Below are 27,440 nucleotides of genomic sequence, written 5' to 3'. Positions count from 1 at the left end.
CATAAATGTAAGGAAAGGCCGCAGACTGCCATATGCTGCTAAGAATGATTAGGTAGATTGAAGTTTCTAGTGACTGGTTTTGATGCGTCCTTGTCATTCCTTTTTACTTTGCGAAGATGTTCTCGGAATCGTCACCTACTCGTCTTCCTGTTTCGTCAATACATAAGTGCAAGTTATACAACAGATGACATTGGTGGTGGCGAACGTGAAGTGATCTGTAATCTTTATGCATCGTTTGGGTCCCGATATTTTTTTTGACGTGGTGAATGAAAGAACAAGTTCTGCACTGTGCGCGGGTGCATTTTAAAGTTTCGGGTTGGTCATTAGTTTGAAGTGAACTTCTCACCAAAAAGTTGCCTATGTTTGTGTCACGTTTGAACGAACTAAGTGAAGTTTGCGAAAAGGTAGTGCCAATCTCTGAATCGTCTTGAAGTAATTGAAAGTTAATGGCGGTGGCGTCCAGAAGAATTCAAGTCATATCAACATGCAAAGTTAATACGCGTAACCGTGCAAAAGTTTTAATAACAACACTGTGTATGTGGTAGCAAAAGTACTAGTGGAAGCAGAGTTGGTATTCTAATAAGGCTGTTTCTTGTAATTACCATTGCAGCGGAAAAACAAAGCGTTTATGCAGCAAATCGAAGCAAATGCGAACCCCAGAAATTATTTAAACATCTTGCCGTCAAAGATAAGAGTGGAGCAAAGATACAGTAAAGATAACTTGAATTCATTGCGAACAGCACTTAAATTTTCAACGTTCCTGCCCTTCCCCCGGCCGCTCTTACTCTGCCCCGTGCAATGCTCAAGTAGGCTTTGCAGTTCTCACCCTGCGGCTGGCCAGTGGTTAAGTTCATGAGGCAAAAATGCGGTCGCTTCCTTCTCATACTTCTTTGTGTTTCATCGTTGTTGTCGATGTCAGTGTCATTTTGTATAAAACATAAAAAAGGTTGTATTCTGCGATTCGTACGCCACATATGAGTGAAAGCTTCGATGACACCGTTGTCTGTCTATTATGGAATCGACAAACGAAATTCTCAGTCTACTTGATGAAAAAAATTGGACGCATAAGAATGGAGGAACGGTACGTAGGACGAAAAATTTTTCATTGTTGCCGCATAAATTTAAAGAAAGTTACATTTCAGCAATAATAACAGAGAAACTGAATTTATTGAACCCACAGGTGAACAATTAGATAAAAAACATAGTCAAAAGCCTTGGAAATTAGAACAAAATCCTTGGCAAGTTTCTTGACACAGTCTCTGAAACGCTCTTAATAAACTATCGGATAGAAAGGGGAACGGGACTAAATCAGACTTACTCCCGCCTGCAGTGCTATCACTTGATCTAATCGCTTAATATAATTGCCTTTTTGTTTCTCGAAGGTATAGATCCACCCTTCCGATTTACACCTGCAGCGCTTCAATCAACAAGTCTCTCAAACTGGAGGACAAACTTTAAGGTTGTTGAACTGTTGAACTGTAGTTGATTGTGTAATAGTATTTTATAAAGGACGAACTGGAAATGTTTTTGTTTTCTTTTTATGGCGTGACTATCTATGGCACTTTCTTCCTAGCTATGTTACTCTGACTATATCAGAACGCCTTACCTTTTCAAAACTTCAGCTTAGAATTTGTCTGCTTTCTCATTTTTTTTTTTTAATCTGACGGGTTCATTAAAGTCTTCCTGCCAACGCGTTTGAAGCTCAGTGTTTACAAAATTAGGACAAGATGGACATCAGTATATACAACAGTCAGACGGCGGTCTTCATCTACTTGATGTACCACATGAAGTAGTCCTTTGGGATAAAGGTATTATTATTTTTTAAGTCCCATAACTGATTCCAAACACCGTATTTAATTGTTGAAGTAAGTAAGCAGTCAATGCCTTCCATTTCAGAATTCTGAGATTTCTAAGTGCTTGATATTAAAAGAAGAAATCGTTAGCAATTTTAAAAAGGCCACACTCAACCAGTGTGTTTTGTGCGCCCTTGTTATTGTTACTAATCGGGAACTCGACAATTTTTTTTCACAAACCCACGAAAAGGCAAAAAATACCACAACCGTGCGATGGAAACGAAAGTGTTCAAAAGAAAGAGGCATAAAAGAGAATCGACCCTTGTCTTCCAAGCACCTCAGAAAAAGACATTAGCCATATGATATGGCGGCTTTACTCCCTGCAGGACGACCCTTCTTTCAATGGCCTCGAGAGCGTGAATGCGGTTTGAATACCACAGAAATAAGTAGAAAATAGTCGATAGGCACTTGGAAATATTAACCCGGCTGAAAGGTGTTGATTAAGATTCAGTCGAATGACATTACAAACATGATAGGGTTTCCTTTTCTGAAACACAGAAAATGTTCAATGAGCCACTACCCCTGCAATGCATCCTGGCTAAGCATAATCCTTCAAGGTCGTAAGCCTTTAAACAATGCGCGGAGTGAGAAAATGATCTTTCGTGTCGAAAATTATTCTTCCACATATACAACATCTTGAGTACGCAACGATGAATGTAATCGTATCCATAACGAAATTTTAGCTAAATTAGTCCTGAAGTTCACACGGAAAATCTACCTGTATGTTGATTATCATACGATGATTTGCCTGAGCTTGATGTCAGTAATTTCATACGTTCAAAGTATTGTACAAGTTACAAGACCAACACGCGTATCTACATCTACATGAGCCGTCCGGCAATTCTGCTGTTGTTTTTTAAGCTTATTCTGAATGTCTCTGACCTTAAAATTTTCAGGGCGAAGGCTTTCAAAATAAATCGCCACAGCAAGATCATAGTATCTTTTCGCCTGGTCAATGTGACTTTGATGATTGTGTATATCGCCTAAATTTTTATAAGTTTCTCCAACTTTACGATGATCAGGTCCAAGCTGTTTCAGACGTATGTCCAGTGCACGTGCATGGTAGCCCTCCGCTTGCTCGAAATCACCTAAATCACCGTATACACTACCCAGGTTATTGTAAGAATTTGCGAGATATACATGTACAGGTCCGAGCTGTTTCCAACGAATGTCCGGTAGACCTTTCCTTGCCCGAAATCACCTAGAACACTGTATGCAGTACCCAGGTTAAAGGAAGAACGTACGACATCTACATGCTCAAGTCCTAGCTGTTTCAGACCATTGTCCAATGCAAGTGCAGGGTAGCCCTCTGCTTGCTCGACTTTTTTGCCACTGTACAATGGCCACTTCTCCACAATGACCACTTCTCCACAATGACCACTTTTTTGGTCCTGGCGGGCTGTCCATAAATTCGTTTAAACCCCTTTTTAAGGTCCACTTTCTTCTGTCCTCAAGGTGGCCGTTTTCTTCTTCTTCTTCTTCTTCTTCTTTATTCCTCTTCGTTCCTAGTGGAACATAGGTCCTCAACTAGAGCGCGTCACCTAACCCTATTTTGTGCAGTGCACTACAAAAAATAGGTGGCCGTTGTGGAGAGGTTCAACTGTAAATGGAAAAGATGGAGATAGAGCTAAGTAAAAGCTGTATGTTTTACGGCTACCGGCTTACCCCGTTAAAACACTCCAAATATCCAACGAGGCTCATAGAGCCGTTTTTTTTTTCCCGTTGTTTTGAGTTGCTTTTGTTTTTTGCTTCCTAAGTGTTTATCATTCATATGCTTGTGGGTTGATCACTCTTATTCCTTGCGGTGACAGTTGTGGGGAAAATTCCTTTTTTTTTTTATCCGCGTCATCTTGTTTTGTATCCCTTTTTCTTTTCCTATGGCAACCTTCTTGTTTTCAATAAACGACGTGTCTGAGTCTTGTGGAAAAAACTTTCTGAACCAAATTAATGAGATCCCGTTCAACTTATCTGTCATCAGCTTAGTTTGAATTTCGTGTTGAAGAAAGATACTGTTTTGAAAATAACTTTTTTCAAAGATCCAGTGTTACATTCCATAGGTTATAAATAGTTCTCAATTTGAACAGTTTTTACGGAAGAACACCGTGTTTTTTCAACGGAAAGCAGTGTAGGAAAAAAATAACTGGATCTTTGACTGATATTTTCTCGTCTTCCGTTCTACTGATTCCCTGTTTTTGTTTGCGTGGACTTTTGTTTAATTTAAAACCACTGATCTAGAATTGCATTCTGACCTTTCATTCTTCTTGTAGTCAAGTTGACTTGGAGCATCCCTTCCAAGAAAATCTAGGACTATTGAAAAAGTTTCATAGCTTTTAAATCCTGTGCAGAATCTCATCAACTTGTTATTCTTCTTAATACTATCAATGTTAAAAGCTCTCTGGCTGCACAGTATTTCAAGTTCTTTCCTAGCATGTCTTTCTTCCTGGAGCAGTTTCTCAAGATCACTTATTTTCTCATGTAGACATGATATCTTCGCTTCAAACTGTTGTTCATGTTAAGCTCGTCATCCTTGCATTTCTGGGGTTCTTAATGATTAATAGAAAAATCTTCATGTAGTTGAGTACTTTCTAATGGTTGACAGAATTCAAGCTCGTCATCTTTTGCAACATCGGTATATGTGGTTAAATTTAGTTTCCTCGATGTTTTGCTTTTGATTGTGTCCATGGCTTCCCCTCTATAACAAGGCCTCTTTCTTTCCTTTTGTTGCACCGTAAACACAAACTTTGTGGGAACAGATCCAGGCTTCAGCCGTATCCTGTTTCCTCCAAGGGTTTTGGTAAAACATTCCTCCTCAAAATGTTTACTACAGAAGTAAGAATTCTTGCTTAGCGGCGTGTTCGACCGTTTGATCTTAATCAGCCATGTTTGTAGCACTTCCTTGTTCGACAACTGCAACGAGTGCCACGATAATTTCTTTGATTCTTCTTTATTGCTGCGACCGTTGCACCCGTATGCAATACAATGTCTAACCATGACGAGAACACACTGTATCCTTAAGAAAATGAATAAAAATGCCTCCAAACGTAGCCGTTTGCTTCGATTTTACTTGAAAGTTTTACCTGTGAGACCCGATAGCCTCGTTTCGAAACTTCAAAGTCCGCTGAGCTCTCGTACAGTGGGCGTAAATGCGATACGGGCTATTGCTACCTTGCTGGTAAAATTGAAGAACAGCTCCCGGCAAAAACCGTCGGTCACTTGTCGGTGTTCTGTTGGAGGCTGTCGGTTTACCATTTCGAAATTATCATCGATTAATTTCGCAGTTTAATAAGACAGGATTACTCTATCGGACGCTTAAAGATTTTTCCTTGCTTTCCAAACAGTCGATATGGCCTATGTGCAAATTTTCAATTTCTTTAATGGCCTTTCTACACAACACGATTTATCTATTTTCACGGAAGATCCAAAGCTGAAAATGGAGTTACTGATAATAATATCCTTACCTATGGGAGAGATAATACCTCAAATTTATCAGCATGGAGTAAAATTGAAGAAGAGCGATGATAATTTCGGAAATGGTAAACCGACAGATTCCAATAGAAAACCGACAAATGACCGACAGTTTTTGGGAGCTGTTTTTCAATTTTACCCAATTGCTGACGTTATAGTACAGCTGTTTGAGAACTTTGTCCATAGTGACTTCAAATGAATGGAAACTCACTCATAAGAATATCATTTTAAGATAATGATCTGGAAAAGTTGTATGCAGCCTGCTTTCTGTATATTACTTCATCGCTATACACCACTTTCATAAATGGCTGCCGGATTGATATTGTTTTGTTTAAATTCAAATTAGCCTCACTAGCCTCGCTTGAGATAATGTATTCTTTGGAATTTTGAACTGGAAAACGAGGCCAGAAAGGCTAATTAAAATTTGAACAAAAGAATATTAATCCGGCAGCCATTTATGAAAGTGGTCAATTAAAGGTATTCGATCTGAGTCGAAGTGAGGAAGCAACGAAAATATTTCAGGTATTTATTTCTTTTTGGTGTTTAAAATGTCGATAAAAGGAAAGATAAGATTAACCGTCAGTGACACAAAATGAATGGAGTGAAGGATGGATATTTCAATTCCATAGGAAAGACTGTTAATTTTTGCATTCGAGAAATTCAAACGTGACAATTCAGTATCTCTTACTACCTCTCCATTTTTTTCTATTTGAAGGGTTGATTAAGAAATTTATAGTTACTGCGGCCTGTCATCAAAAACTTTGCCTGATCCTTGAAAAAGGAAGATAAAAAATTTTAAAACTGTTTATTGATGTTTCCCATACTACTTTTTAATAGTCATTTAGACTTTCTTCGCGGGGATAATAACAATGGCAATATGTTCATGATTTTTATACTGTGAACTGTTTACCGAGACACGTTCTTTCTGGAGTTCACAATGAAGCAGAAATACAGAAAAGAATAAGAGAACGTCGGAAATTACATCACTGGAGAAAATGTAATCTCAAGGTGGGGGAGAAATAACTGTTCACAAGAATTTCTTGACTGCCCTTCTTTTCTGGCTTAAGGACTATTTCATAATCATCATCTTTAATAGTAACATCCTCGTGAGGTTTTTCAGAAACTATTTACAAACTTTTTACAATTTATAAAAACATAAATAACGATAAAACTCATGGTCAGAATTTAAGATAGTATTCCTCCAAGTTCTAGAGCTTATAAAGGAAATGTCTGCCTCAATAGTGTGTCTTGCAGAGCGCGCTTGAAAGATGCCAATGAGGTATTTTGCCTAGGTTCTTTATGCAAGTTATTCCATATGTTGGCCCCTCTATAGGAAAAAGTGCGCTGGCCAGTAGCCGTTCTGTATAGCGGAATCTGCAAAGAGTTCCGCGTACGAGTGTTACGGGTATGTATATTTGATCGCTTGGTAAACTTACTCGTTAAGTATTGAGGCGCAAGACCGTTTTGACATTTAAAGGTCAGAACGGAGTCTCTATAAAATAATTGTTCTTTAACAGGAAGCCAATTTAGCTAACGATGGAAAAGTGTTACATGGTCGAACTTCCTAGAGTTTGATACGATCTTACTGGCAAAATTTTGAGTAGATTGTAATCTGTTTATATTCTGGAGTGTGGTATTTGACCATACAGATGGGCAATAAAGCATCTTACTAAAAACTAACGATGTTATTAACAACTCTAGTGTTTTTTTTGTCGAAGCTCCTTTTGACTCTATTAATTTGACAAAGCTTTGCGAAACAAGATGACCCTACACGTGAAATGTGGTGATCGTAGGTCAGATGGGGGTCAAGGAATACTCCCAAATCCTTGGCAGTCTACTGGCTTCAGTGTTTTACCCAAGAATACCACACCAGGATCTTCCAGTAACCTACTTAAAATCTGTCTAGTGCCAAGGAAAAGGAGTTTGGTTTTATCGGGATTGATAAGTACATAGTTCTCACAACATCATTGGGCTACACTGTAAAGATCTTGTTGGAGCTTTTCAAGGGCAGCATGAAGCTCACAGTGTGTTATCACCACAGTAGAGTGTGGGGCTCCTATGGTGAAAAGTTTGTGGAGCAGTTTTGCATGGTCTATACTGTCAAAGGCTTTGGATGGATCTAGTAGTACTGGTGTTGTTATCAGCTTTTTATCAATTGCTTCGAGTATGTTATCCGTAAGCAGGATGCTTAAGGTCTCTGTAGAATGAGCATTTTTATTGCCGCTTTGTTGTGTGGTGAGGCGATTGCTATTTATGAGATAGGCGCTGAACTGATTCAAGACAATCCTTTCAAGGACCTTTGAAACTACGGCTAGCATAGATCTAGGTCTATTGTTAGCAGCTTTCTCATGGTCACCGTCTCTAAGAATCGGGATCACCTGAGCCTCTTTCCAGTTGAAAGGAAATGTATTAGTAAGTATGGAACAATAGATGATGTCAGTGAAAGGGCCCAATATGACAGGGAGACAGTCTTTTAATACACGAGCGCTGATCTTGTCCGGTCCCGGCGATATATTCATTGGGAGAAATCTTACAATTTGGCGAACCTCTTCAAGTGATACTGTCCTTAAATTGAATGATTCCATAGAGGAAGTATCTGTGTCAGTTTCGGATGAAGAATCTCGGACTGTGATGTCATGTTCCTCCCTCAAGCGCTGTACTGCGTCAGTGGCATTTGAGTCGACTTTAGCAAAAAACTGATCGAATTCGTTGGCTAAAACTTTCAAATCCTTTGTAAAGGCAGGTCTCTGCTTATCTTTGGAGGGGATGGCACGATTTATAATTTTCCAAAGTGAGCCAGAGCTGTTTTTATTGGCTGTGACCTCTTCAAAGGTGTAATCTTTTTCAGCTTCTTGTAGCGTTTTCTTGACCAAGTCACGGGAATGTTTGAAGTTTATCCACTCGGTGTCATGGCGAGACTGAATGTATTGCTTCAGGAGGAGATCTCGCGATCTCATGAGATCCTTGATTTCCTGGTTCAAAAAGTGGCAAGGTCTACTCCGTAGTTTAATTTGTTTCACAGGAGCGTGTAAGCTCAGGACAGACTGCAAAGTGTCCTTTAAAATATTGAGCTTAGAGTCTACATCGGTTTGATCGAAGATAGTGAGCAGTGAATCCTCTTCCTTAGCTAAATCCGTGACAAAGAGATCCGCATTATACTTTTTGTAACTTCGAGTTACAAAATAATATTGTGATACTCAACATTATATTGTGATATTTTAAATTGTTCTCTTTCATTTGTCACATGTGTCAAAATATGGTTCAGAGAAGTTCCTGTTAAAGTTTATGCACGGCAGTGTCTGAAAAAATTGATAAATTCTACTAACAGCGGCATCTTACAGTTTTTAACTTCTTTGTGAGGAAAATAGCCTCGGCATCTGAGATCTACAGTGTATAATGAGATTCCACAAACATGCAATGCGCTTAACCTAAGGAAAGAAGCTTAGATTAAGATATTTGCGATGCGTAAACTGATTCTGTTTCTAATATAGCTTTCAAGTATGGTTGCATCACCTTAGGAGTTACTGCAGTAAAATGAAAGCAACGAAGATGTAGAAATAGCAATAAAGGAATAAGTATGTGTCTAAAATGTAATATTTCATTCATTTTCAGATAACAAAGAGGCATAAATTCCTTTGATGCCTAGACGGATGGTGGTATTAAAAAATACGGAGTTTACTACGCAAAACATATTAGAGGCCTTCATGTCTGCGAGATGTTCAATATCTTAATCACATCTACGCATTGAAACAGATGCAGCTGTAAACTTTCCCTGCTTGGCTTGGAATAAAATTTGTAATAAATCTGCGGCAACTAAACAAGCACATCGGATAAATGCTCATACAATCCTCTGATCCTCTAGAAGCCGTTGCTTGTGAAAACCAACAACCGGTTTTGCCCATGCCAATTCTTTGGCTCGAATTCCTGTTCTGAATTATCAAACAAAAATAATTGGCGACGGAACTGCACGACACGATATGGTGCACATACTAAATTAATTTTTTGATACTTTGCCCATCGTATTCTTGTCTCATTCAATTGAATTATGCTAATTTTGCTAATTATGTTACCAATCTCGAGTAGCTGCCTTTTCGTATTTATCGTCCGAGAAGGTATCGCAGTTTAGCTGCCACACATCTGACAGTGCTGTCTAGGTTTTATGACTTGGTTTTATTGTCTTGCCTCGGAAAAAAGCGCATCAGTTTTCCGAATGAAACGTTGCTCTGACTGGATTGAGGAATACTTTGTTGTGCATTGTTAAAAAAATGTTTCCTTCAAAAGCCAAGAAAATATCTAAATAATCGTGACGATGCAAATAATGATTGCTATTTTGAAGGAAAACAGACCTTAATTAGCAACTGATGTAAAAGTATTAGGAAACTCGCAATGCACGCTCCTATTCCAAAAACTTCTTTCCACTGCTATTCCGCCTTCTTCATTGCTTTTGTGACGGAAAAACCATTTAAGTCCGACTTTCCCCTGAGATTAAACAGTAATCGTTAGATTCTCAATCCTATCTAAACAGATTGACAGGGCATCAGTAGTAATTCCGAGCAGGATCTGAAAGATGCCATTAAATATTGATAAGGAAAGAGTCATTGTTTCTGAAATTTAATCAGTTATAGGAACAACAATATAACTGACTGTAAAAGAAAATTATAGATTCAATTATCTGGCCGAGAATATCAGGTTATAATGCTTTATTTAGGGTATATGAAGGAACAAAAAGATGAATCAACCCTCATAGAGTCTCGGTGAAAGAAAAGGGAAAACGCCGCAGTCTAATAAAATTCGAAATTAATTTTATAATAGCATAGCAACCGGATTGAAAGGCACTTTAGACGCATATCGAATAGCTTATATTGTTCGTAATTTGTCAATTCCTTGCACCTGCTTAATTATTTAGTTACGTCATAGAAATGAAACCAGCATTCGGTGTTCGTCATTATTAACTCTCTGACGGTAAAGAATACACATGCATCTTTGTATAATATTTCTTCTTTGTGCCGTTGTGTACGGCATGGGGCGCATTTCGGAGCAAGATCTGAGAGCTGTTAACTTTGCCGACAAGATAGAAGGACAAAAGCTGAACGGAAGCCTGATAAGAGAAATACAAGTGGATTCGGAAAGTTCCTGTCAGTTTGAGTGTGTGAATGAGGAGCGATGTCAGTCTTACAACTTTGGAACCGTGAAGGACGAATTAGAGAAATTCAAGTGCCAACTAAGTGACTCTGATCGATTTGCTGTAATTTCCAACCTCACTGAGGATAATAATTTCACATACAGAGGAATAAAGGTAACCTACATCTGTCTTAGTGTATAAACTATGTTTGAATATTATTATCTGAAATCGTCACTAGATCTCTTTACAATGATTCCTAACTCTAATGCAGCAACCTTCCTCTACGTAAAGTATATCATTAGAGTTTTTTAAGACTCCAAGGATCCTTCGACAATCTAAAGAGAAATTTGCCGATGTTTGCGTTTGGGAAAGAAACCTAGAGGGGCCCTAAACAAAAAAAGAAAAAACAAAAAACAAAAAAATAATAAACTGGTTACACTTCGATAAAAAAAAGAAAAAATATAAATTAAACTATTTTACGGAAATAATTTCCGCAATGAGAAGCTAGTAATCAGGCTCATACAATATAGAAAACTGAGAAACCTTACTCTAATTTCGAAAAACTCTGCTATAAGCATCACCGCGTTATTCTATGTGTATATAAATCGATTTATTGAAGTTTTGCCTTGTTACAATTTCGTGGGAGAGAGAATGAGAGAAAGATAGCTTTGGTTTTGAATGAGAATTTAAGCATATAGGACCGATAATGTACTTGAATGAAAGATATATGGCGGTCATATTTTCTATCCCATGATTTCAATTAGGTCACTTGGGTGGCGTTGAAGCAAAGCATCCCTTTCACTTAACTAAATGTTGTCTGCATCAATTCAACCTTATAAACGTGTTTTTATGACACAATTTCCTTTTAGAGTGAAAACGCTGTTAAGTGTTTAACGAGTATCACTGGCACTGTTCGCTATAATGCCACCCGAAAGGCCTGGGAATGGTGTAATGGTAAAGTTTGGCAACCAGGGATTGGTTTGGACGCTACTGACCCAGGACGTCACTGTCTCGATATTTTAAAGTCAGGTGAGATTGAGATTGCGCGAATCAATCATTTGATGAAAATAAATAAATAAATAAATAAAACGATAACGTGCTCACATAATTTTAATTTGGTCCAATTTATAAAGTTATTCAGGATCACTTTTGATAAACTCAGGTCAAAGTCGTGGTAGCGGGCTTTACTGGATCGATCCAAACGGTGGTTTAAGAAATGACTCTTACCAGGCTTTTTGCGATATGGAGACCAGTGGTGGAGGCTGGACACTAATTTCCACGAAAGTGTCTCCAAGCTTCCACTTTATTAAGACAGCCTTCCTAGCATCAGCAGCAAGAACCACGGACGCAGATGCATCGAGTCACATCCACCCTGACATGGGGGACTGGGAAGAAGTCCTGTTTCGGTTCAGTGACGTCAATACCATTCGGGTTATTTATAACAGGAAGGCAGGCGCTCCAAATGAGGACAAAACTTACTTCGAGAAGTTCTTGATGGGGAACACTTGCAATCAGGCGAGGATCATCCACGGTTTTTACAAGTACAGCCCAGCAGATGAAAACAAGAGGAATCTCTCTTCTGGTTTTGCTTCGATATCATATTTGCACTTCGCATCAAACCACGGGATATCTGAAAGCCACGGTGGCACAGACAAGTGGATTGACATGTGGAATTCTGCTGACAGCTCAAACAACTACAACACTTCCGACGACGGCAGCGCTCTTGGTACCAAGTGTATTGCGGGCTACTGTTACCTGACCAAACCAATCTGGGTCATGGTAAGATAGGAAAAAAGAAAAACAGCAGTTGAAAACTAAGAAAAGGTGCTGTCAAGTTGTTGTAAGGTGATGGGATTTAAACGATTATTCTATGCTGCGACAACTAACCAACTAACGTTTTTGTATAAGTAATACGAGCTGCTTAAAGTCTTGATATTAGGTCAGTCATTGGAGAGGATTATCATCATTTTAGTGTAATTGCTTGAAATAAATTTTATTAAAGATGCAGATGTATGGATTTTTTTATTCTGATTGTGTTTGCCATTAACTTATATCTCATTTCTTCCTCTCGCAAAGTACTCTTTGATTTTAAGATTCTTAGTATCTGCAACCCCTCTGACAAGTTTTGGAAATGTACAGCACTTCTAAATCTCAATTTAATATCGTTTTCCCTTTAATTTTTGTTATTAAACGAAAAGACTCATTTGTTAGCACAGGCCCAACTGGATACTTCTGTTCCTGTTTCGTTCTACATTTATCCCGACTGTGTGATATCGTGTAATGAAACTTACAGTTGCTTGAAATATTCAATGCCCCATCATAAATGTAAGAGACAAGCACTCCTAATTAAAATTTTGAAAGATATCCGATTTCTGAGGAAATATGACCGAGTTAGACAAAGTCAAATGCATTCCTATTTATCATGAAAGGAAAGTTTTAAGGAAAAAGTTGGCTGTCTCTGATTTGAACGACGAAGTCTCCGAAGTGAACACGGCTCACTTTTAAAGTAACCTAAAATTATTATAAAATTGTGTTCATGGAAAAATTTGCCATTTTTGTTTCTTCGTTTTTTTATTATTTTATTTTATTTCATTTTTTGCGTTTTCAGGCAAGCGAAGGGAAACGATCGAGATGCGAGTGCACTGACAGAGACATACACCAGGGAAGCACCTCTTCTCCTGGCACGTATCTCGCCTCACCCGTGCTTGCGTTCGTCCCAAAAAAGCTAAAATGAACAACGCCTGTTCTGCAGGCTAGATATTCAAAAGAAATCTATTCACCATCTTCCCTTCCCCCTAATTTTTCTTTCATTCAAATACCTTAGCTCACAGAAAAGTCTAACAATATGCTATTTTTGGGAAAAACTCTCGCCTTGGCGAGAAGTGAAGCTGGTACTTACGAATTTCAGTTATCAATACTACAAAGGTTAGACAGAATGTTTATGAATACTACAAAAAATAGACAGAATAAATATTCAGCAGACACGCTCGGCAAAAATTGAACTCTTGCCGACTTTGTGCAGCAGAAAAGAACAAATAAATTCACTGCGAAAAGCAGTAATGTTTTGTAAGTTTCTGTGTTTTTCTTTGTCTTTTCTTTTCTTTTCTTTTTTCAATTGTTGTATCCGTGCATAACTTAAACCAATTAGTAAATCCGCCCCGCCCCAACGCATCTGACCTTTCATGATCGTAAATTTCTAAAACAATAAAGAGAGGTCACGAAAAATCAAACATTCACCGGCAACAGTCAAAAAATGGAATTGGTTCATATTCTAGTATTAGGTAGGCCTATAGGTAAAACAAACCAAGACCTTTAAAGTTTGTTAAAAAATTCTTTTGTTTTCGAGAAAATTGATAAAACTTAATTTACGCATAATTAGCGTCATTCGAAGGTTGAATTTAGCCGATTTTTGAAGGCTTCAGATGTACTTGTAAAAGCTGTGAAAAACTTACTTATTCTACAGAATGTTAGAACAATGTCTCTCCTATGTTTTCACCAAAAAGTAGAATCACTACTTAAATTTGAAATAAAATACGGATTTTTCTATCTATTAACTTAAGTGAATAAAGGCTGAGAGTTTCTAAAGAAACTGTTAGGGGCTGCGTCGGTGGGGGTAACGAAATAATTTGAATATATCAACAAAGTTGAAATGGTAAAATGGCCACCGTTACGATTATAAAAGCTGACGTTTCGAGCGTTGGCCCTTCGTCGGAGCGAATGGGCTAACGCTCGAATGAGCTAACACTCGAAACGTCAGCTTTTATAATCGTAACGGTGGCCAATTTACCATTTCAACTTTGTTGATATATTCAAATTATTTACTTAAGTGCTGAGTGAAAAGTAGGGTAGCTTCACATAATTATTTTTATATGTGTTGAGTGAAATAAACGTTTAATATTTGATATATGAGAGGTAGAAATGATAAACTTATTGCTTGTTGAGTTGTTTTTCTGGGTTTTTTGTGCTGCTATGCATACGAGAGCTTTAAATTCATAGAAATTCGGCTCTTCGGCGACATAAAAGATAAGACCGACTTTGTTTATCATTTCCAGTTTGTGAGCTTGAACGATATAAATAATTGGGCTAAATTCAAATGAACAACAAATTTCCATTCTTTAAAGGAGCACTCAGATGAAACCGCCCTATAATTTGAAAACCCGAAAAATTCAGTTATTTCATTTTAATATGAATTTTTAGTGATTAATAAAACCTTTTCAAAAACAATTTTAGTTGAAAGTCAATTCTAAGGCAAGAAATTACGATTTGAAAATCGTTCCGCCATTAATTTTCGTAACTACTTCGCAGGCTCAAGAAGACTGGCGCGAGTTTGGAGATTACTCATTTGACGCGCCGTGCTCGTGGGTAATTTTCAAAAACAGTATTTTGATGGTAATACGGAGATGAGTAATTTTGAAAAATAGTATTTTGATCGTCAATATTGCTTTTTATAACACCAAGACTAAGACTATTTCACTAAATTTCACAAGGTTTCCGTACAAATATAAAAGTGTTGAGTGATCTACGTCACAATGGGAGTGATCGCTGACCGAAGATAAGTTGAAAATAAGTAATGGCGGAACTGTTTTCAAATCGTACTTTCTCGCCCTAGAATTGACTTTAAACTAAAATTATTATTGAGAAGGCTTTATTAATCACTAAAAATTCATATTATAATGAAATAACAGAGTTTTTTGGGTTTTCAAATTATCGGGCGGTTTCATCAAAGTGCTCATTTAAAATATTTAAACTCAGTTGTTTACTTGTTGCGCACAAAGTTTTATTAGACAAAATTAACTGACGTTACGTTTCATTGCCAATTGCCTATAAGTAGTAACACGTCCAATGAAAAATATGAATTTTATCTAAAAAAAAACCTATCATTCGTAGTTTTTGAATTTACAGTAAAAATTTGCTGCAACTTTTCGATTTAAGAAATTTCAAACGACCTGCATAATTAGGAATATGGATCTAACAATTGCGTGACACATAAGTCACGCAATTGACAAGTGACAACCATCATTCTACTTATTTCTTCAAAATGAATGCTTTCGAAGAAAACAAAAACAACTTCTATCGTATTGCAAGTACTTTGAAGACGTTATTAATAGCATTCAAGCATTTATTATTACCACTGAAGCTCACAAACTGGAAATGATAAACAAAGTTGGTCGTTTCTTCTATGTCACCGACTTCACGGTCGAAGGGCCAAATTTCTAGGAATGCCTAACAGCACAAAAAACCCCAGAAAAGCAACTCTACAAACGGTAAGTTTATCATTTCTACCTTTCACATCTCGAATATTAAACGTTTATTTGGTTAACCGATTCGGCTGAAACTTGGCAAAAAAGTTGAATGTAATAAGACATTTCAAAAGCCACTTTAGCTCACTTCTCTGACTGCTTGTTCTGGAGTTTCAGGGGGGGTCCCATTTGTGGCCTGTGGAGCACCAAAAATTCTTCCTTCTAGCTGGCATTTTGAAAGTGCTATAAAACTCCATTGGTAAAGTGTGCTGCCAAATGAATTTGACCATGGACTCTAATATAGTGGAGCTTTTACTTCATAAATGTAACTTTGTTTTCAAGTGATTAGGCTGAGAGGGGCCTGGGGCTAAGGGTAGGTTAGATTTCAGGTCAAAATCATTATCCGAAATTGCTATTTTCAAAAAACCAGAGCACATACTAGTACATAGGCCTCTGATTAGCACTACATACACCCGGGTTTAGCAAATAAAGGTAATTTTTTTCTTTGAAAACCTAGTACCCATCATAGAGCACAAAGGATGATGTTCTCACCTAGATATGATAATGTTTTTTAGAGATGCTTGAATCTCCTTCGATTCATATTTTACAGGTCATATTAAGACAGTAATTGCTAGCTCTTGTAAATACGCATGATGGCATCAGTAAAAGAGCAGGATAATACATACAAGTTGTAGTGGGTAGCGTCCAGGTGACCCGTGATCCATCCGATTTCCCTGGTACGTTAGAGATTAATAAATCAATTCATTCGGCAGTAAATAAGAAATCCACAGTTAGGAGAGCTGGATAACAAATATTTTGTGCTGCAGTTTATATGAGACACGCCACGCAACAGCTCGAGATGCGATTGTTATTGTATCGACTAGCCCACCATATTGGACATGAGAGTAAGAGGACTGGGCCAAGTCGAGGAGTCACGCAACCTTCACTGAGTTTTGAGTAACGCGGGTTTGTCGACCACCACTTGCAGTAATCACAGGAATTTGCGAACTGTAGAAGAGGTTCATAATATGAAGACTTAGGATTAGCACTACCCATAATTTCAACGTCAAAAAACTTGCACAATGACTGTAGTTGACTAAGTTTTTGCCATTGCAACACCTTGGCTAGATCTTCCCTTGGCAGAAAGTTCGCGGAAGTTGAAATCTTCATGCAAAAGAGAATTGGAAAACAACCATACTACTTTTGAAACATGTGTTCTCAACCCTTTTCATAGGAAAAAAATTAATGGAAATATTTTTTGGACGGGAATTTGAGAGGACCGCTCTTGGCGAGAGTTGCACTTGTAAAGCCATCCGCTAAATTTATGCGCGTGTATAAGCATTTTCTTATATTTTGAATTACCTGTACTTGTAGCTTTGGCATCACCCGGTCTTCCTCTCTCCCCGGACGCACCTTGTACTTGTGTTTTAACCAAGCAGTCATGTCAGTAGTTGTGCCTCTTGCCAGGGGCGGATCTAGGGGGAGGGTGCAGGGGTGCACCTAGGGGGAGGGTGCATCTCCCCATGAGATGAGATGACCTGCATCTCATGGGGAGGGGGTGCGCATCTGTAAAAAAGAAGGGGGTGGAAGCATCTTTAAGAAAGATTGTCATATCTAGGTGAGATCATCATTTGTGCTCTATGATGGGTACTAGGTTTTCAAAGAAAAAAAATTACTTTTATTTGCTAAACCCAGGTGTATGTAGTGCTAATCAGAGGCCTTCTTAGTGCATTTGTAAGCTATAAGTCGAGGTATTTCCAGATAATGACACTGGATTGGCTTTAGTGTTTCCTTTTCACTCACCTAATACAAAATAAAGGCTTTATGTCAAGAATTTGGTCTGTTTATAGCATGAATTATGCTCCAAACTCCATTTTGCTTGGCCTTAAAGGGGCATGGAGAGTTTGTGCCAAAAACCTAACAAACCTTATTAAGCCAAATTTTTCTCAACTGATTTTGATAAATGGGTCACTAAAGTACATACTGGAATTGGTATGAAAGTTATGTAAGAAGGCAGGGGAGTGTTCTGGTTTTTTGAGAAATAGCAATTTTGGATAATGATTTTGACCTCAAATTTGACCTAGCTTTAGCCTTAGGCCTATCTCTGTCTCATCACTTGAAAGCAAAGCTACATTTATGAAGTAAAAGCTCCACTGTAGTAGAGTCCATTGTCAAATTCATTTGGCAGCAGAATTTACCAATGGAGTTTTATAGCACTTTCAAAATACCACCTAGAATGATGAATATTTGGTGCTCCAAAGGCCACAAATGGGACCCCCCTGAAACTCCAGAACAATCAGTCAGAGAAGTGAGCTAAAGTGGCTTTTGAAATATCTTATTACACTCAACTTTTTTGCCAAGTTTCAGCCGAATCGGTTGACTACCACTTTTGGCCCCTGGAAAACTTTTCCAGACAGGGACACTTAAGTAAATAGATAGAAAAATCCGTATTTTATTTCACATTTAAATAGTAATTCTACTTTTTAGTGAAAAGGTAGAGGAGACATTGTTCTAAAAGTCCTTAGAATAAGTAAGTTTTTCACCGCTTTTACAAGTACAAATGGGCTAAATCCATTTTTGGCCTCCAAAAATGAGCTAAACTCGAACTTCGAATGAATGTAATTACGCGTAAATTGAGTTTTATCAATTTTCTCGAAAACAAAAGAATTTTTTAACAAACTATAAATGGCTTGGTCTGTTTTACCTGAAGGCTTATCTAATACTAGAATATGAGCCAATTCGATTTTTGACTGTTGCTGGTGATTTGTAAATTTGTCTGATTTTTAGTGACGTCTTCTCTTAAAAATACGCCTTTCAGCGTCAGCGAAAACTGAAAAATATTCCTCTCCGCCATGTTGATTTTCAAGGCCAAGTAGAAACAATACTCCAACAGGAGCCCATAACCAGGTTCCTGACTCCAATTGTGTGTGTGCACGTGTGGATGTGTGTGTGGGTGTAGGTGTGTATGCTTTTATGTGAGTATGTGTATGTGTGTGTGCGTGAGTGCCTGTGCTGTGTATGTGTGTGTGTGTGTGTGTGTGAGTGTGGATGTATGTGTTTGTGTGAGTGTGTGTGTGTGTGTGTGTGTGCACGTGTGTGTGGAGTGTGTGTGTGCGCTCGTGTGTGTGGGGTGTGTGTAGGGTGTCTGTGTGTGTCTGGGTAGTGTGTGTGTACGCGTGTGTGTGTGTGTGTGTGTGTGTGCACGCGTTTGTGGGGGATGTGTGTGTGTGTGTGAGTGTGAGTGTGTGTGTTTATGTGTGCACGTGTGTGTGGGGTGTCTGTGTGTGTAGGTAGTGTGGTGCGTGTGCGTGTGCGTGTGTGTGCGTGTGCGTGTGTGTGCGTGTGCGTGTGCGTGTGTGTGTGCGTGTGTGTGTGTGTGCACGTTTGTGTGGGGTTTGTGTGGAGGTTGTGTGCACGTGTGCGCGTGTGGGATGCGCGTGTGTATGTGTGCGTGTGTGTGTATGTTTGTGTGTACGTGTGTGTAGAATGTGTATGTGTATGTGTATGCAAGTGCGTATGGGGTATGTGCGGGGTGTGTGTACACGTGTGTGTGGGATGTGTGTGTGTGCGTGTGTGTGTGTGTACGTGCGTGTGTACGTGAGGGGATCAATCGTCACAAATTTTGTCGCATAGAGGCGTGCAGCTCCTGGGATTACATGACGCTCGGTTTTTCAAGAAGACAAATACTTTCAGACTATCCCGTTGTAATCAATTTTATGAGGTTTGCAATGCATACGAATGTGCATCATACGTGTGTGATATATTTTTTAAAATGCATTACACTGCAACGATTGGTTGTCTGATTTCAAACCGGGATTTGCATCGCGTTGTGCCGCACGAAATTGCTTTAATTTTTTACTATTTCACAAGTACATGGGCTCTGAACTAAAACGGAAGAACGAAAATCTTGACGGGGAATTGAGAAAACTTCTGGTGTTACTAACTGAAGTACTTTCTTTCTGCTTTTGACCTCGACATAGTTACGTCTTAATGCGCCGTTATCACGATACTTCAGTGACGGATTTAACTTTACGGTTTGGTCGCATTTTTTCGAAATATGAGGAATTCAGAGTAGTCAAAAAAAAAAAACCAGTACATTCATACATTATCAGTCGAGCACTGACAAAGAAAAACAAAACAAAACAAAACAAAGCAAAAACAAAAATAAAACAGGGCTTCGTATTGACGCGGTTTGTTCAAATTCCGCGAAATACGATGCCTTTAGAATGATAAAAACATAACTAATGCATTCACATACTGTCACTGGAAACCGAAAAAAAGCGCAAATTTTTTTCAAAACTGTGACAGCCGATTAAACAACAAACTATGATGCTGAGACAAACACCTCACTTGCTGAAAACATCAAGAATATTCGTGAACACAACTTCGAAGGTGGCGCTAACTGACAACAGCGAATTGGATAAGGATACTCACAGAACCAACTTGAAAAGTAAGGTTAAATATCCTGTTTCTGCCTGTTATTGGTTTTTATCGGGTTCAATACTTGTAAAGTACGATTTGGTATTTCGTACATAATCACTATTATTATTGTACAAGCGATCGTGAATGTTGGTTCTGTCCTCGTGTACCGGTTCACAAGAGCCGTTACAAAAGACCGAACAATACACAACAGCTAACCAATGACTCCTAAACAAAGAAAGAACAATGGTAATTCCCTTGTGAACCGGTACACCAGGACAGAACCTGAATGTTGGTTTGCTCTTCGCATGGAGTTGTATGTCCTTAGAAGACATGATGAATACTCTTGATGACTGTGAACTACCGGAAAGAGTTGTCAATATGACTAATGTACATGAACATAATGATGTCACAGTGACAATAAAAGTACAACAATTCAGATTTCGTTGTGCAAAGTATGTATATTATAATTGTACTCGTGTTTTGTGTGAATGCCATGGCTATAAACGTGATCATAAACCAAGCAGAGTACTATTGAAGATGTTAAATAGTCTCTCTCAGAAAAGTAGAAAACTGCAGAGTTATGTACGGAGCCGTTTAAATAAAAATGTACCAAAGTCATCGAAAGGCCATGATCTTGTACGCTCAATACGAAGCCCGAGTGAACGCTCCTCGAGCGTATAGTTGTTAGGATGATAACATTAAGTCTTAATTCATCATGATACAAATGCACACCAACTACTACATAAGTGAGGTTCATTACTGCGAGGATCGCTTTCATATATTTCATGAAACCGCAGTACACATATATGATTTTCATATATTCAGATTCATTGTTATCACTTCGACGGGTTTGATACGAACCAACATAATGACCAGCTTCCAGTTGGCTTGTTAGCTCAGTTGGTAGAGCACTGCACCGGTATCGCAAAGGTCATGCGTTCAAATCCCGTACGGGCCTGAGTTTTTTTTCGGGCCTCATTTGCACTACTACATAAGTAGGGATCATTACTGAGAGGGTCGCTTTCATACAGATTGATTATTTCTATTATTTACCATTTATTTATTTATTGATATTTTCCTTTAATAGGTGCACAGATGATTATTTTTCCATTAATTTTTTTATTCATATTTCCTTTATTAGGTGCAAAATTGATTCTTTAGACCTGGGATGAAAACAACGGAATGGATGATTCTCATTTTTTAACTGTTAGAGCACAGGTCTTTGTTCGTTTTCATTTTGTTACGTGAAAAAGAAGTGTGGAGACACAGTCGACTGCGTCTCGTTTTTCTCCCTACACTTCTTTCGTGCTCTAGCCGCTTCTTGCGTGCTTTAAGCAGAACAGAGCACAGTCAAGACCTCTCTATTTTTTAAACAAAGCCTCACTATCGTTTTTATGCGCAGTTATTAAGCCAACATGGTTTTCGTGCCGGGCGAGTTCCACACGAATTATTACCATAGTGGCTCCATCTTAATGAGTGAGTGAAAGAGTGACTCATTTGCATATCGGAGTCACCATTATGCGGTCAGGACCTTCATTGGATTTTTTACTTCTTTTAACTTGTCTATTGAACATATCAACGTCAAATAATTTATGTTGTGAGAGGTATAACCTGCAAATAAACCTAAACTTTTGGATGAAAAAGAAATAAAAAAAAAAAAAAAAACCAAAAAAAACAAAACAAAACAAAAAAAAAAAAAAACCAGCTGGTGCCGCCATATCCATAATGTGTGTGGGCATCATGAATCTACAACAAGATAAAACTTGAAAAGGAAACTTGAGAAAAAGTTATAAGTAGAAAAAACAAAAGTGAAAAAAAGAATTATATGCGAAGAATCGTGGATACGTATCTATATTTTTACCATTCTTCTAATTAAGCACGATGCATGGATTATTTAACAATTATTCCACGAGCGCGTGTTGAATAGGAGATGATAGATAGCCAACGAGGCGCGTAGCTCCGCGTTGGCTATAATCATCTCCTATCCAACAAGCGCTCGTGCAATAATTGTTTTATTAAAAACGCCCTCAAAAAATTATTATTTTGTGAGAAGAAACCGACTTTATTAACTCCTTTTTGATTTTAAGCTGACGCATACGCTGACGATATTGTAGATTATGGTATGTTGGCTCATATACCGTAATGGCTAAGCTAATGAAAAGTCTTGAATTACATTATCCAATGATCCAGTTTTTAAGAAAAAGGAATATGAGAGGCAGATAAAAAGCTATGACAGAATACCTTTTCCCCTTAATGATAAAGTTATTAAACGAATTGAAACGGCCTGAGTTAGTAACTGAATGACAAGTTTTACGAAATACTGGCAATGCTCGCGCTTATTCCAAAAACTCCGCTCCACTGCTGTCCCCGCTCGCCTTCTCCATTGCGGCTTTTCTGGCGGTAAAAAAAACATTTAACTTCAAATTTCCTCTGATATTCCACTGGAATCTCTAGGTTCTCATTCCTATCTAAACAGATTGACAGGGCATTAGTCGTAATTCCGAGCAGGATCTGAAAGGTGCTATTAAATTTTGATGAAGAAAGAGTCATTGTTTCTGAATTTTAATCAGTCATAGGAGCAGCAATGTAACTATCTGTAAAATAAAATTAAAAGTTCGTTTATCTGGCCGCGAATATCGGGTAAAAAAATTTATTTTATGCTTCATTTAGGCTCTTTGAACGAACAAAAAAAATATTCATCCTCTATAGAGTCTCGGTGAAAGAAAAGGGAAAAGACCGCGACTCCATAAAATTTGAAAGAGATTTGATCCAGCATACAGTTTGTGGCGACAGGCCTAAACTGAAAGTCGCCTTTTAGAAGCATGTCGAGCGGCTTCTACTGTTTCCAATCTGCCGTTTTCCTTGCACCTGCTTAATTACCTAGTTGTGCGATAGAAATGAAACAAAAATTTATATTCTTCTTCATCATAGACTTTTCGACGGTAAAGACTACGCATGCATCTTTGTATAATATTTCTTCTTTGTGCCGTTGTGTACGGCATTGGGCGCATTTCAGAATCAGATCTGAGAGCTGTTAACTTTGCCGAGAAGATAGAAGGACAAAAGCTGAACGGAAGCCTGATAAGAGAACTTGAAGTGGATTCGGAAAGTTTTTGTCAGCTTGAGTGTGTGGATGAGGAACGATGTCAGTCTTACAACTTTGGAAACATTAAGGGCGACTTAAAGAAATTAGTGTCAGCTTAGCCACTGATGGATTTTCTGGATTTGCTAATTTAACAGAGGATAAAGACTTCATATTTAGAGAAATAAAGGTAAGCTAGATCTATCTTAGTACATTAACTTTGTGGCTGAATGTGCGAATCTATCTTATTATCTAAAATGATTTCGTTGATTTAAAGAGATTTTGCATTGAAACGTTACCTCCTGAAATAAAACCAGTTTGGGTTTCTATTACTTGAAATTTTCTGCGATTCTAAGCGTAAAAAATTCCTCAGAAAAAAAACCGAAATGGACCGAAACGCCCCTTGACCATGATTTTGGTACTTACAGGACAAGAAATTGTAGAAATATTAGAGCTCAAGACATTCGAGCGTCACCCGGTTTATTGAGTGTCACAAATTTCATTCTTGCATTTTTCAGAATACAAAAACCGTCTTGAAATAGAGGCCCCTGATCGCGAGTTTAAACATGGCTCTTGGGGGTGCTGTGGTATCCAAACAATTCGCGCGACTGAACGTGTTTACGTGCACAACTAACGGATCTTAAATTCATGACCCAAGCTTTTTGTTTGCCTAGCTTCTGAAATAATTTTTTAACTTTCCGTCTACAATTGTTTTAATTAGCGTGATGAAAGCTGCAGTCGTCCATTTTTTACGAAGTCCCCTGATCAGAAGTTAAAAAAACACGCGTTTATCGTGGCAAATAAATGTCTCATTAGAAGTTTTGTCGTGTAGTATCGCTGAGTATTTTAACGACTTTTGCCATATTTTGACAAGCCCTCAGCGGGCAAGTCAAAATACAAACAACGAGTAAAAATACTCAGCTATACCACACAACAAAACGTTTAATGAGAGAGTTATTATCCAACACGCGAAATTATTATTTTAGTGAGGGCGAATTACGCGGATATTTCTGGAGTACAAATATCGCGTGATTTTTGTACTCGTCTCGCGCGTTATTTGTAATCTACGAGGCAGAGTTGGATGATAATGCATGGTATTTTTAAGGACCTACTGACCATGCAAATATTTATGTGATCTGTAAAAGTTAATTTCAGGCATAGTAGAAATAGAAACGAAACAATTGTAACTCTAAAAACCTCGCAGGTGACTTTAAATGTACTACACATGCGATTCCACCTTCTAATTTCAGAGCTTTCTTTAAATTTAGAGCACCTGCGAGCAAAATGACCCGTGCACAGAGAACGAAACATGCGTGGTTGACTACAAATCAAACACTCACTTTTGTAACTTGGAGAAGCGGATATTTTGGAACAAGGTAAACGGTGATCGATAAAAAACGAGACGCTTTCAAATACCGGGGTACGGATGAAACTGGCAAACTGGCACAAGGTTAAACTGGCAACTTGAAACTTCATAAACAGTAAGATTGCGAGAAAGGACAGCGTCAACTCACCGTTAGCCAATTAGAGATCGTGCGGAAATTAACGAGTGACTTGTAACAAACGATCACTAGTCATTCACAAAGGATTATACTTTTGGATTTTTATTCTTAAGACTACCCCAAGAACTGTTTCGACTATTATCAAAATGGTTCGACAACTGACCATGTGTAATGGATTAGCCCTGATGAAGAAGAACCCTTCCAAGTGCTGTGTGACATGACAACTAATGGCGGAGGATGGATCATCCTTCAAAGGCGCATGGATGGCTCTGTAGACTTTTATATTGACTGGGAATAATACAAAAAAGGCTTTGGAAATCTGAAGGGCGAGTTTTGGCTTGGCAATGACTATCTTCCCCGGCCAAAATGTTGTTTCGATTTGATATGGAGGATTATGATGGCGACCGAAGATCTGCGGAGTACACGACTTTCTCTGTGGCGGACGAAAGCGATAATTATCGGGTGACGATCAATGGATACCGACGCACCTCAGGCGACGCATTGCTATCTTTCTCCAGGCCTATCAGGTATGTTAGAGGCATTTCAGTTTTTGGCGGCTACGTAGAATGAATCTTATAAAGCTAACTTATGAAAAGCCCCCGAAGAAGAACGAAATGTACTGACAACTGTCCAAAGTTGAAGATCCCCGTAGTTGATTAGCTAGGTCGATCACCTTTTTCTGCAAATGACGAATCAAATGTCAAAATATTCCATTCCGATATACAGGTATCATTGTTGATCAGATGATCCAACTTCAAGTTTGTTGCTGGCCATAATTGCACCTTCCAACGTCATGAGAATACTTTTGTTCTCTGCTGCACTACTAAACATACAATGTTTCTTTTTTAATTCAGCTTACAATATCATTTATCTTTAACCCTCCTGATCAAGGATGTATATTTCTGACCGTGAAATGCTATCATCAGCATCGCCGCCCAGATCTTCCTCGTTCTCTTGCGAAATTGTTATTTTAATTTGTTAGAAATATGCGTTTTACAACCAAGGACAGAGACAACGACGTCCATAGCGATGGAAAGTGTGCAATGGTCAACAGACGGTGCTTGGTGGTACAATCACGGCCATAACGCAAATCCAAATGGTTTATATCAAGGTGGAGGATACGCACTAGGAATTACATGGCTACCATTCCGAGGACAATATCATTAACACTGAGATCTAACTTCGACCAGCTTAATTTCATTTGTAGAAGCTGCATGTAGAAGCCTTCAGCTAATTGATAATTATGGTGGTGATGATAATACTTGTATTAGGTTAGGAGTTGTCTGATCCGCAGATGAGCGAAGAAAGTTCTTAAAGAGGAAACAACGTGTACTTGTGAAAATCCGTACGATAAAAATGTGCATCAAGATGTTCATACTACACAGAAATACAAGCGTTAAAGAGAGATCATCATTATAGCCAAATTATATTTAAAGATGAATCTATTAAAACAACCCTCTTTAAAACTTACTTTATTTGGTCTTTAGCAGGATCTATTTCTATGGCGCGTAGACGTTTCTTTATGCCTGGCATGACAACTATGCAATGTCTGGAATGGATGTTGTCCAGGTTTCAATTTGTTGAAAAAGAAAGTACTCTCTTTCCATGAAGCTCGTGAATATTCATAACCAACTGACATGTAGTCTATCTTGAGAACTTTTTCTCAAAGAGACTTTTCTCATAGTGATACAGTCAGAGATTGTTCGATTAACCAAGGTGTATTTCATGAGATCTGCTGATAAACTTTTCCCTCTTTGGGGCTATTATGAAATCGACATCGCCAAATGGTGTTGAAATTTTACAAAATTAGTTGCAAATCGCTAGGTAATAACTCTTTAAGGCCTCTTTGGTTGTAGTATCGTGTGTATTTACTTCTAGCTTTTGTCTTAGCTCGGCAATACGAAGCAGCGCTACAACCGCTGAGCTACACCTATAAACAACAAGTGATTGGAATGGTTTGTTTGAGCATAATTATCGTAGTACATCTCAGAATGATAAAGTAGTGCAATGAGACATTCTGTGCATCGTAAATTTTTTGGATTACAGGAGACGAAAACGCGCGGACGAGAGTAAAAAGCAGTTTTATTATCTGCTCGATCAGAATGAATAAGTGTTGATAATCTGAACAAAGTTGAACCATTTGTTCTGCCACGATGGGTCGTTTGAGGAGCGAAGCACAACTAAATGTTTCCACAGACATTACGGTTCTTTCCCAAGCTCCTGTATTCAAGCTCTTTCAACCCTTGACAAGATCCTCTACGGAATTCGAAGAGAAGAGTGGCAGCTTAGAACACTCAAAGAAGTACCCGAAATTTCTCATGTTTGTCTCCCTATCTCATCCCTTCAAAGGGCAACAGCTCGGTAAAAACAATTTCCATTTCCGCTGACAGTAACCTCTCATCTTTAAAGAGGTATTTTTTCCTGATACCACAAACAGTTTATTAAAGAAGTTAAAAAGTAAGAAAATAGGCTGTACACATGTAAATATCACTGAAAAGTCTCAATTGAGTTGTTTCCCAACGATTTATGGCTAACTTCGTGAGGTAGAAATGTTTATTAGTATACGACTGTTCAAAAAACTTACACTTCCTTTGCACAAACGCTGCCTAAATCTATTTCTGATAAATTATCGGCGAAGAGCCTTTGATTTCTCTCTAAAATCGCTTTTTTGGAATGTACACCAAACTATCGCAATATCTTTCCCTTTAGCAACTTGCAGTGTTCTCTCCCGCTTCCCCTGGCGTTCCAAAAATC

General features: G+C 38.3%; 2 protein-coding genes across 3 annotated transcripts; both read left to right on the top strand.

Moving 5' to 3' along the window:
* Window positions 1-10,238: 10,238 nt before the first annotated feature.
* On the top strand, window positions 10,239-12,447 carry LOC148742783 (uncharacterized). The gene is made up of 3 exons (XM_088759886.1): window positions 10,239-10,614; window positions 11,310-11,469; window positions 11,603-12,447. Exons 1-3 carry the CDS (start codon window positions 10,294-10,296, stop codon window positions 12,226-12,228), a joined length of 1,107 nt encoding a protein of 368 aa, XP_088616012.1. The 5' UTR covers window positions 10,239-10,293; the 3' UTR covers window positions 12,229-12,447.
* A 10,162-nt stretch (window positions 12,448-22,609) lies between these two features.
* On the top strand, window positions 22,610-26,152 carry LOC148742782 (ryncolin-1-like). Of its 2 annotated transcripts, none has more exons than XR_016001135.1 (3): window positions 22,610-23,374; window positions 24,453-25,213; window positions 25,541-26,152. XR_016001135.1 is itself a non-coding variant. In XM_088759896.1 (3 exons), the coding sequence occupies exons 2-3, from the start codon at window positions 25,053-25,055 to the stop codon at window positions 25,769-25,771; spliced, it is 264 nt and encodes an 87-aa protein (XP_088616022.1). In that variant the 5' UTR covers window positions 22,627-23,374; window positions 24,453-25,052; the 3' UTR covers window positions 25,772-26,152. The 2 variants fall into 2 exon arrangements, 1 of the variants encoding a protein (XP_088616022.1); XM_088759896.1 differs by having other exon boundaries at window positions 22,627-23,374; window positions 25,669-26,152.
* The last annotated feature ends 1,288 nt before the right edge of the window (window positions 26,153-27,440 follow it).

Source organism: Stylophora pistillata, chromosome 1 (assembly GCF_964205215.1).
Source record: "Stylophora pistillata chromosome 1, jaStyPist1.2, whole genome shotgun sequence".
NCBI lineage: Eukaryota > Metazoa > Cnidaria > Anthozoa > Scleractinia > Pocilloporidae > Stylophora > Stylophora pistillata.
This window is presented reverse-complemented; position numbering and strand designations above follow the sequence as displayed.